The sequence below is a fragment of the Coregonus clupeaformis genome, chromosome 9 (assembly GCF_020615455.1).
Source record: "Coregonus clupeaformis isolate EN_2021a chromosome 9, ASM2061545v1, whole genome shotgun sequence".
Taxonomy (NCBI): domain Eukaryota; kingdom Metazoa; phylum Chordata; class Actinopteri; order Salmoniformes; family Salmonidae; genus Coregonus; species Coregonus clupeaformis.
In genome coordinates, this window is record NC_059200.1 from 9,546,028 (window position 1) to 9,558,086 (window position 12,059).

At 42.6% G+C, this 12,059-nt stretch overlaps 1 protein-coding gene across 2 annotated transcripts in view; it reads left to right on the plus strand.

Annotated features, from left to right (window-relative positions):
• LOC121573712 (connector enhancer of kinase suppressor of ras 2) overlaps positions 1-12,059 on the plus strand; it is a 79,086-nt gene that overhangs the window by 8,094 nt on the left and 58,933 nt on the right. For both annotated transcript variants that reach the window (XM_041885892.1, XM_041885891.1), the window contains exons 4-8: positions 3,877-3,964; positions 4,220-4,261; positions 6,547-6,666; positions 6,908-6,967; positions 9,036-9,104. In XM_041885892.1, the coding sequence (XP_041741826.1) occupies positions 3,877-3,964; positions 4,220-4,261; positions 6,547-6,666; positions 6,908-6,967; positions 9,036-9,104 (379 nt within the window). The remainder of the gene's footprint in view (positions 1-3,876; positions 3,965-4,219; positions 4,262-6,546; positions 6,667-6,907; positions 6,968-9,035; positions 9,105-12,059) is intronic.

Sequence of the window (12,059 nt, forward strand, 5' to 3'; positions counted from 1 at the left end):
CGACAGCGCATGACCATCTGGTTAGGGGCTGAGTGGATAGGGTTGGAGGAAAGGGAGACAGAAAAGGGAACAAAGTAGTGATCAGAGACCTGGAGGGGGATTGCAGTGGATTAGTAGACAAACAGCCTCTAGTAAAGATGAGGTCAAGTGTATTGGCTACCTTGTGAGTGGGAGGGAACTGGGAAAGGGTGAGATCAAAAGAGGCAAGGAGTGGAAGAAAGAGTTGGAAAGAAATGAATCGAAGGTAGACGTCAGGAGGTTGAAGTTACCCAGTACGAAGAGTGGTGAGCCATCGTCAGGAAATGAGCTTATCAAGGTGTCAAGCTCATTAAGGAACTCTCTAAGGGCACCTGGTGGGCGATAGATGATAACAATGTTATGCTTGAGTGGACAAGTGACAGTGACAGCATGGAATTCAAATGAGGAGATGGATAGGTGAGTGAGGGAAAAATAGAACATCTCGATTTAGGAGAAATGAGCAGCCCTGTTCCACCACCGCGACGACCAGATGCTCTCGGACTATGAGAGAAAACGTAGTCAGATGAAGCTGCTGGAGTAGCAGTGTTCTCTGGGGTGATCCATGTCTCCGTCAGGACCAGAAATTCTAGGGACTGAAGGGCAGCATAGACTGAGATGAACTCTGTGTTCTTGACCGCAGATCGGCAGTTACAAACGCTGCCAGAGACCAGTAATTCCACATGGGTTGTGCTTGCAAGGTACACTAAATTAGAAGGGTTGCAACCAAGAGGTGGGGAGCGTCTATAAAGCCTACAAGGAGAGGAGCGAACTGGGATAGAAAACACACACATAGTTGGCAAAGCTACAAAATAGCAAAATGAGATCATCTGAAAATAACTAGATAAGATAATCAAGTGAGAGAGTGGTGTTGAGCCTTGCTCTCTATCTTTCCTCTAATAACTCGGCAGAACCATCTTTGTTTCGGCGACAGTCTTTGTTTCGGCGACAGGCTTTGTCGGCGATGGACTTTGTCGGCGCCGCTGAGAAAACAGGGAATACTGAAGTACTAACAGTAATTGCTAATTGCTTTGCAGAGGTGTAGAGCACACCTCCCGGTACTAATTGCTGATTGCCTAGGAGTGGAGAAACAACACCCCCTCCAATATAGCCACTGATTATGAAAACCACAACAGTCACACATTTCCCTGCCCCTTAATTCTGGTTGATGTGTTAACAATCATCTGCAAGTTATGAGCAGTCAGCAGTTCAGACACCAAGTAGGCTACTGGGAAGACAGGCAGCACTTAAAGTAGATGGCCGTAGCTAGCAAAAAGACAGTACTAGACAACACAGATTAAGACAAAATTATACTTATCACTCCTGGAGATATCAGGAGTCCTCTAGCTATAGAATGAAGCACGCAAGGTCCAACCGAAATTTGACTTGGCCTTTTAACCCAACCCCTCCGAAAGACAGACATACATACACATACAGTTTTATTCTGGAGAGGTGTGGGTGACCGGGGAGCTGTTGTTGTGGGGGGGGGGTAAGTGCCTTGCTCAAGGGCACAACAGCAGGCAATGGCATCTAGGATTTGATACCAGCAATGACGGTTATAATATCAATATTTGCGCATAAAAGTGTTTCCACAGCCATTTCTCGCAAAATGAATTTTACAGACAAAAAAAGATCCCACCTTGTCTAGCGTATTTAGTTTGAGAAAAGTCTCTCGTCTTGTCACAGATAGAATAATGAGCGTTATGTTTCACCGGATGTATAAATCTGAAGCATCTGGTTGGCATTTCCACTCACCACCAAATATGGTGATGAGAGGAAGCCTAGTGACCGGCAGTGGGAGAAGATGGAGCGAGATGGATTTTGGCCGACGTTCTGCTAATTTTCTCATCTATGAAACATTTGATCTCAATACAGTTTTCTGTTCCAAATACTAGAATCTGTTACGAACTGAGTATTGCACACGCGCACTTTACAGAACGGAAAATATGCAAATACATGCTAGAACGCGCCAACAGGATCTCACTAGCTTGTGCTTGCTTCTGCTAACCTCCTTGCTTGTTTTGCCCACTATTAATTTGCTCCCATTGGAAACGACAGGCTGTGGTCTATCTTGGGTTAGTTATACAAATCTTTGGTCTTGTTGTCTTTCCTTGCTAGCGAGTTGGCTAAACACTGCAAGCTAGCTAGCCTTTGTGAAATAATCTTATTTATAATTAAATAATATGCCCGGGCAAATACTTATACTTGCAGTTGTAACGTACAACATTATCCCAATTTGATAAGCTGCTTCAACGTATTAGCTTCCATATCAGCGAAAAATTTCATCATTTTTGGTCACAGAGAAAGAAAAGCACATGGCTATCTGTTTTTATGTTTCCAAATAGTCTAGAATAAAGTTAACACGTCTAAACAAAATACATTTTGGGGGGATTCTAATAAGGCTACAATGTTGTTTGTTTTAATTGTTTGAACAGTCACTGAGATTATATTGATTTATCAATGCAAAATATACTGAACAAAAATATAAACGCAACATGTACATTTTGTGCACAAATCTGTTTACATCCCTGTTAGTGAGCATTTATCCTTTGCCAAGATAATCCATCCACCTGACAGGTGTGGAATATCAAGAAGCTGATCATTACACAGGTGCACCTTGTGCTGGGGACAATAAAATGCAACTCTAAAATGTGCAGTTTTGTCACACAACACAATGCCACAGATGTCTCAAGTTATGAGGGAGCGTGCAATTGGCATGCTGACTGCAGGAATGTTCACCAGAGCTGTTGCCAGGGAATTGAATGTTCATTTATCTACCATAAGCCGCCTCCAATGTTGTTTTAGAGAATTTGGCAGTATGTCAAACCGGGCTCACAACCGCAGACCTCGTGTAACCATGCCAGCCCCTCCACATTTGGCTTCTTCACCTGCGGGATCGTCTGAGTCCAGCCACCTGAGAAGCTGATGAAACTGTGGGTTTGCACAACCGAAGAAGTTCTGCACAAACTGTCAGAAACTGTCTCAGGGAAGCTCATCTGCATGCTCGTTGTCCTCACCAGGGTCTTGACCTGACTGCAGTTCGGCGTCGTAACTGACTTCAGTGGGCAAATGCTTACCTTCGATGACCACTGGCGTGCTGGAGAAGTGTGCTCTTCACAGATTAATCATGGTTTCAACTGTACCGGGTAGATGGCAGACAGCGTGTATGGTGTCGTGTGGGCGAGCGGTTTGCTGATGTCAACGTTGTGAACAGAGAGACCCATGGTGGAGATGTGTCGCGCTGCATGAGGCAAATGGTGGTCACATGAGATACTGACTGGTTTTCTGATCCACGCCCCTACTTTAAAAAAAAAGGTATCTGTGACCAACAGATGCATATCTGTATTCCCAGTCATGTGAAATTCATAGATTAGGGCCTAATGAATTTATTTAAAATGACTGATTTCCTTATATTAACTGTAACTCAGTAAAATCATAGAAATTGTTGCAGGTTGCGTTAAAATGTTTGTTCAGTGAAGGTTACTTTGATGCATAGCCTATAGATCAGATCAAGGATCCAAGCGAGCTTCCTTGCCTACACAACACTGCCCCTATTACGATTTTCATGAGGCACTGGAGTATGTAGAATGTCTAAGCGCACTACAAGGAGCCGCCCCTTTTGTGATGAAAAACGACATTGCGACACGCTCCGTAGGGTCCGTCTCCATAGGTTATAAATAGCCCTTTAGAAAAATAAATAATTGTCTTATAGTTTATATATGGTTCTCTTTCATTGTAAAGTTGTTGGCGAGGGCTTATGCAAAGAGTTGATTTTTTATCTGACTGACTGTTCTGTTCTGCCCTCTCCTATCCTCTGACGTCTCTGAACTCTACATATTGTACTTTCTTCCCTCCTGCCAGATCCCCATTTGTCAGTGTGACAGAGTACTCCTTACTAAAGAACAACATTGTTCAACTGTGCCTGGAGTTAACCACCATAGTACAACAGGTGAGTTGTCCAAGGGTAGGAAAAGGTTAGGGAATTGTATTAACTAGATACTATTGCGTCAATATGTCTCTCACAGAACACCTAGCTACATACCTCCATTTTATACTTCTGTTAAAGTTTTGTCAGGAATAGATGAAGGCCTACTGAAAATAACTTCCCTGTTTTAAACACTCTCAATAGACAGTCTGCCAACTACACTAGCGATCTCTTTTTTTAATACTTTCGTTCTCTAACAGTTTTTTAATTGTCTTGCAGGACTGCACAGTGTATGAGACAGAAAACAAGATTCTTCATGTGGTGAGTTTTGAGTCTTTTTTCATGGGGTTTACTGCCCACAAGGACACACAAGGATTCACAAATCTTCCTATCAATCATTAACTGGCCCCATACACAAATCTTATTGGTCACACTTTATTTGGATAGTCCAGATTGTCCATCTGTAGATGCTCTACAGATGGTCATACTATCAACAAGCTATCTGTTGATAAGCAACTGCTTGCTAAGGTTACGGTTAGGGTTAGGTTTAGAATAAGGGTAAGGGTTAAGGTTAGTGCTAGGGTTAGGGTAAGGGTTACGTTTAGGGTTAGTATAAGGGTTAAGGTTAGGGCTAGGGTTAGGATTAGTAGATAGTTAGTTGACATGTTATTGATAGTCTGTAGATAGTCTGTAGAGCATCTACAGATGGACTATCCAAAAAAAGTGTTACCATCTTATTTACAGTCATAAGATAAGCAACAGTAGTCATGACAAAAATGAACAAATGTTTTCAAAATAACAGTGGCATATGAATCATCAAACGTTATGTTGGTCAATGATTTTGAAACACAAATTAATCTTTACATGTTGTTTGTACACTCACACACGCACGCACGCGCGCACACACACACACACACACACACACACACACACACACACACACACACACACACACACACACACACACACACACACACACACACACACACACACACACACACACACACACACACACACACACACACACACACACACACACACACACACACACACACACACACACACACACACACACACACACACACACAAAGGCAGACACATGCTCTACTTTATTTAGGGCACATGCCCACACTTGAACATGTGATAATGCAGTCACATGCAGCCTCCTCATCGCCAGGCAGGCAGCACTATGGAAGAAGATGGTTTGGGTTATTAATAAGAGTTTGTGAGTCTGCCTGTGTATTTCTCTAAAGCCACAGTTTTAAGGCCTTTGGTTGGCAGTCTGTGTTGAATAATGCAGAACCTCCCTGCTGCTCCCACGGGCATTCCTGCCTACAGCAATTAGACAGGGCGAGAGAGGGAGAAGCTAGGACAAACTATGTACAGGCCAGATGTGTGTTTGTGTCTGTCAGTCTGTGTGTGTGTGTGTGTGTGTGTGTGTGTGTGTGTGTGTGTGTGTGTGTGTGTGTGTGTGTGAGAGAGAGCGAGTGAGAGAGAGAGAGACTGGAGACTAAGGGAATAGATGGAAGGTCATGGCTGTGTCACTGTAGCTAGCCAGTTCTGGCCACTGTGCTACTTGTGGCAGTAATAGAAATCAACATACAGTACATTCGACATGACATCTGAAGGACATGACCGTATCCAGTGCTGCTAATACAGTGCTGCATAGAGCAATAAGAGCCCCTTTACTCCTCAGCTTGTTCAACCAGGGAAGACGAGCCGTAGCGTGCCTTTGAAGAATGCCATGTGTGTCTCAGATGATGAATAAGCCAAAGTATCGCTCATTAAAAAGCGGGTCAGATTCTCAGATAATTGCATGCAGTGCTTCATTCTTGCTGCTCTGAAACGCAAGCAGGAGAAGAAGAAGAAAGTGACTCCATGCGCTCTGTCATTAGGGCTTGGAATTGCCAGGGACCTCACAATACGATATTATCACGACACTTGCGATTCTCACAATTATCACGATTCTCACGATTCTATATGTATTCTGATTCGAAAGTGTGATTTTATTGCGATTTGATGTTCCAAACATATTGCTATTGGCTGCTGCAGAGAAACAAGAGTGAACATGATAATAGTTTTTTGATCAATCATGGAAATAAAAGTGCTGAAAATATGTTGGCTCACTGTTTAAAAACAAGATGGAGGACAAGCTATAGGATGAAAAATTGTGGAGTTTTGGCGCAGGTACAGCTATCTAGCACTAGCTAACGCTACCTAGCAAAATAAAATAAAAATATGTATATATATTTTTTACAAATCGATACTTGGAGTCAAAGTAGCTAAATAATATTGTCCAAAAATAATATTGCGATATGTAACTGTATTGGTTTTTCCCCCATCACTACTTGTCATTCCCAGTTGGTTCTTTGTCCTACGCCAGCAAAGTGGTACTCTTGAACTCTGGGAAATTATGCAAGATCCCGATGTTCACAATAGACAATGTAGCAGAGAGTTTACTAGTAATACTTTACACTGTGTGGTTTCTCTCCACCATACAGTCATCTGACGAATGAGAGACATTCAGGCAGTAATTCATATCACCCAGTTGACAGTGTGAGCTGTAGCATATTGAATGATCCCGTCCTGTCTTCTTGTGTCTGCAGTGTAAAACACTGTCTGGGATCTGTGACCACATCATCTCGCTGTCCTCTGATTCGCTGGTGTCCCAGTCGGCCCATCTGGAGGTTGTGCACCTGACCAACGTCATGCCCAGTGAGGGCCTGGTGAGTACTCAGACTACACTATAGACACCTTCAATCATACCTCCACAGGAGCTGAACCAGGACTTTGTCTAAGATACACACTCTGTCAGGATAGTTCTGTGACAGAGCAAACAGGCTAACTTTACTTGTTTGCTGTTGCTTCCAAATGTCATACCAAGATATGAAGTGTAAGTCTCATCATTATAACTACAATATTCTCCTTTTTAGTTTAATAAAGTATACCCTCTCTCCTCTCATTTAGGGAATGTACATCAAATCTACATACGACGGCCTTCATGTCATCACTGGGACCACTGAGAACGTAAGTCTACTTCCTCGATCCTGTGTCCCTGTAGTAAACCCGCCTCTCTGGTTGGGGCTCTGGGATAACTGTTCAATTAGTGCAGCAAATAGTGAACCCCCTAATTAGCATCTGGGTGTTTAATTGGGGTTGGCAACAGAGGAGGGATGACAGAGGCTTACAGATGGCAGCATGGCACAGGGAACCACAGCTCTTCTAATCAGCAACACTTTCAAAGCAGGACTGGGATGTCGTGGATTCTCTGGAGGAGATGGAGAGGGAATGGGTGCTGTGACTGTGACAGTTCATTAATCAGCGTTTTTTTGTTATTTCCGAGCCCCTACAGAAGGAAAATAGTTACTATTGGTGATATTAAACAAAGTGTGAAGTTGTAGTACCATGGTATGAAGGGAGTTATAGAGGCTGGTGATGTTTGATTCACTGCCAAGTGATGTAACTCCTTTCAATTGCTGCTAAATGGAGGCTGAGATCATCACTCTTTAGACTTACTGGACATTTTGGGGGAAAACATAATTTATCTGTCTTATAAAGCCGTGCCAAGGTAGCCTGTCCTTGCAGATCTGGGCCCGTATCCACAAAGCATCTCAGAGTAAAAAATTGGTCGTAAGTGCTGAGAATAGAGACATTTCACTTCTAAAAATAAAAGCTATGTATGAAGCCTCTTTAGTCATAAGAGCCCACCTAGTTGACAGATATTTAGGAGACCTCATGAGCTCTCCGAACCAGTTAAGAGTTACCAGCAGGTGTCTTGTAAATAGAAAAATACAGCGAGTCAGTGGTTCCTGCACCACATACAATCGCTTTAAAGTTGTTAAATAATCTCTACATGCAACAATACATGCAACACTATCTCTTGCGCTTTTGACAATGATTTCACATGGGGCCTATTTCACAATATACCTACAGATGTAGGATCTTAATTTGATCACTCTTTTGTTTCTGAGAATTTTACTACATAGCAAACTTGTAGGGTATTCAAGGTTTAAAAAGGATTCAAAAGTTTGCTATTTCCACTTTAAAATGACAGACTTGATTTGCCCTGAGGAAAAATTTGTCAACCCTTACCAAAAAATGCCATTCATTATAATCCACATAATTATTTTCCTTCTGTAGTAAACGGTCTCAAATTAAGATCCAATAAATAAACATGTTTTTCTTTCGATTATTTAATTACCTACATTATGTTATTTCAAGTTCTCTCTTTGGAGCGCAACATCACATCGTTAAAAACGATGCCTAAATTGGGCTTGCCTATAAGTTCGACAATTGAAAGCATCTAGCTGGCTTATGTTACCTTTGATTGTGTTGATGAAAATGATAGACCTTTCAGTTGTTAAACAGGAGTGACGAGTGTGTTGATATAACGGTAATATTGTCAAAATTCCGCTATTAACAACCATCAGAATTGGGTTAAAAAAAAAGTTATGCATGCCAACATATTATGCAATCATTAAGAGTAGGCAAAGTGATTGTCTCAGGTGAAAATTATATCAAACATTTTACCATTGCAACATTTGATGGACAGTCACAGTCACCGTGGTTGTCTGAAGCGCGCTACAGAGTTCACAGCTGGCGATGCCTCATCACGATTGGTTATTCCCCATCATTTGCAACAATATCAATGAGCGTCATCACTATCTTTCCTTTGCAGTACCTCAAACTGTCGTGATTACCAACTGAGATAAACTTTCATGAGTTGATTTTACTCCTGGCTCAGAGTTGGTCTGGGCAGTGTCTTAACATCATCCTAAACCCTATTTTGAGCTGGGAGTTTTTTTGTGATGCTTTGTGGATATAGGCCCTGATTGTACTTTAGCCAACTCCTTTGTTCTGTTCATTATCATGGCATACATGTTGTCCCAGGCATGACAATGAAGTCAGAGGAGTTGGCCAAAGCGCTATATAACCAATACCGTCAAACCATAGACAAAGATCTCTAATAACCATGATATTTTTGTTTAATTGCTATGATGGTGCAGTCGATGTGTCCTAACCTCTACTTATTCTACTTGAATACTGATAATTGACCCCCACCTCTGTCTGTCTCTGTTTGTCACTGTCTCTGCAGTCTCCAGCTGACCAGTGCAAGAAGATCCATGCAGGAGACGAGGTTATTCAGGTCAACCACCAGACAGTGGTGAGTCCAGATTGAGTGTTCCACTGTAAAGCACTGAGTACAGCTCTGAGTACTGCACTGTTATTTAGTCCTACAGGATCTCACTCAGGGTCTGGGGGAAAGACACTCTGTTCAGTCTGGGTCAGGAAAGGTCAGCCATCATGAATGAGAAACGTCTGCTTTCCTAGACTCTGCACTCTTCCAGCCCAGCCTGTCTGGGCACTAAACGCTTTGTCTTTGGAAGCCAAGAACAAGGTGCTTATTTAGTGCTTCCTAGTACCTAATTAGTCCTCAATTAATCATTTAGTATCTGGTAGTTTAGGGGTGTTGTACTTGTAAAAATACAGGGGACTGGTTAGTCATTCATTAATAATGAGCTTTTAGTTCCCAAAGTAACCAAGTCAGTTCAGTTAACCCACAGGGGGTTGACAGCAGTGGGCAATCCATTTAATCTGATCTGGGCCAGTATCCACAAAGCCTCTCAGAGTAGGAGTGCTGATCTAGGATCTAGTTTTGCCTTTGAGATCATAATGAATACTATTATATGGACAGGTGGGGACCTGATCCTACATCAGCACTTCTACTCGGACACGCTTTGTGGATACGGGTCCTGATCTCACTTTAAACAGCAAAGTTCAGTGGAGGACACAGTCAAATCACTCCTCCATATTCACCAATAGATACCCTATTTATGGTTACTCTACATCAGGGGTTCCCAAACGTTTTCACTCATGCCCCCCTTCCAGCATTGGGGAACATCCCGCGCGCCACGTCTATTTCTATGGGCACAAGCACTGTTCACACCCCTCTTGTTGGCGGAGAGAAAACCACTGTTCTACATCAATGTTATCTACATCAATGTTTTCTCCTTTTTAGTAGAAAGAGCATTCATTCCAATACTATTTTTTGCCAGAAGTACACATTTGTTTATCCTCATTGTAATATTTGTTTGGCACTGTGGTCTATTTGCTTCCCCAACATTGTGTGCACCTGTACCTTGCTAACTCTGAGCACACATGTACAGTGCCTTGCAAAAGTATTCATCCCCCTTGGCGTTTTTCCTATTTTGTTACATTACAACCTGTAATTTAAATTGATTTTTATTTGGATTTCATGTAATGGACATACACAAAATAGACCAAATTGGTGAAGTTAAATGAAAAAAATAACTTGTTTCAAATAATTCTACAAAATAAATAACGGAGAAGTGGTGCGTGCATATGTATTCACCCCCTTTGCTATGAAGCCCCTAAATAAGATCTGGTGTAACCAATTACCTTCAGAAGTCACATAATTAGTTAAATAAAGTCCACCTGTGTGCAATCTAAGTGTCACATGATCTGTCACATGATCTCGGTATATATACACCTGTTCTGAAAGGCCCCAGAGTCTGCAACACCACTAAGCAAGGGGCATCACCAAGCAAGCGGCACCATGAAGACCAAGGAGCTCTCCAAACAGGACAGGGACAAAGTTGTGGAGAAGTACAGATCAGGGTTGGGTTATAAAAAAATATCAGAAACTTTGAACATCCCACGGAGCACCATTAAATCCATTATTAAAAAATGGAAAGAATATGGCACCACAACAAACCTGCCAAGAGAGGGCCGCCCACCAAAACTCACGGACCAGGCAAGGAGGGCATTAATCAGAGACGCAACAAAGAGACCAAAGATAACCCTGAAGGAGCTGCAAAGCTCCACAGCGGAGATTGGAGTATCTGTCCATAGGACCACTTTAAGCCGTACACTCCACAGAGCTGGGTTTTACGGAAGAGTGGCCAGAAAAAAATAAGCAAACACGTTTGGTGTTCGCCAAAAGCCATATGGGAGACTCCCCAAACATATGGAAGAAGGTACTCTGGTCAGATGAGATAAAAATTTAGCTTTTTGGCCATCAAGGAAAACGCTATGTCTGGCGCAAACCCAAAACCTCTCATCACCCCGAGAACACCATCCCCACAGTGAAGGATGGTGGTGGCAGCATCATGCTGTGGGGATGTTTTTCATCGTCAGGGACTGAGAAACTGGTCAGAATTGAAGGAATGATGGATGGCGCTAAATACAGGGAAATTCTTGAGGGAAACCTGTTTCAGTCTTCCAGAGATTTGAGACTGGGACGGAGGTTCACCTTCCAGCAGGACAATGACCCTAAGCATACTGCTAAAGCAACACTCGAGTGGTTTAAGGGGAAACATTTAAATGTCTTGGAATGGCCTAGTCAAAGCCCAGACCTCAATCCAATGAAGAATATGTGGTATGACTTAAAGATTGCTGTACACCAGCGGAACCCATCCAACTTGAAGGAGCTGGAGCAGTTTTGCCTTGAAGAATGGGCAAAAATCCCAGTGGCTAGATGTGCCAAGCTTATAGAGACATACCCCAAGAGACTTGCAGCTGTAATTGCTGCAAAAGTTGGCTCTACAAAGTATTGACTTTGGGGAGGTGAATAGTTATGCACGCTCAAGTTTTCTGTTTTTATGTCTTATTTCTTGTTGGTTTCACCCCAAAAAATATTTTGCATCTTCAAAGTGGTAGGCATGTTGTGTAAATCAAATGATACAAACCCCCAAAAAATCAATTTTAATTCCAGGTGGTAAGGCAACAAAATAGGAAAAATGCCAAGGGGGTGAATACTTTCGCAATCCACTGTACAATAGCCACAGTAGCTACATCAGCTGTAGCTGTAGTGGAGCGGGTCGAGAACTTCAATCTACATCGATATCTACATCACTAAGGACCTATCATGGTCCACACACCCACACAGTCGTGAGGAGGGCACAACAACGCCTCTTCCCCCTCAGGAGGCTGAAAATATTTGGCATGGGCCCTCAGATCCTCAAAAAGTTCCATCCAGGACCTCTTTACTAGGCAGTGTCAGAGGAAGGCCCTAAAAATTGTCAAAGACTCCAGCCACCCAAGTCATAGACTGTTCTCTCTGCTACCGCACAGCAAGTGGTACCGGAGCGCCAAGTTT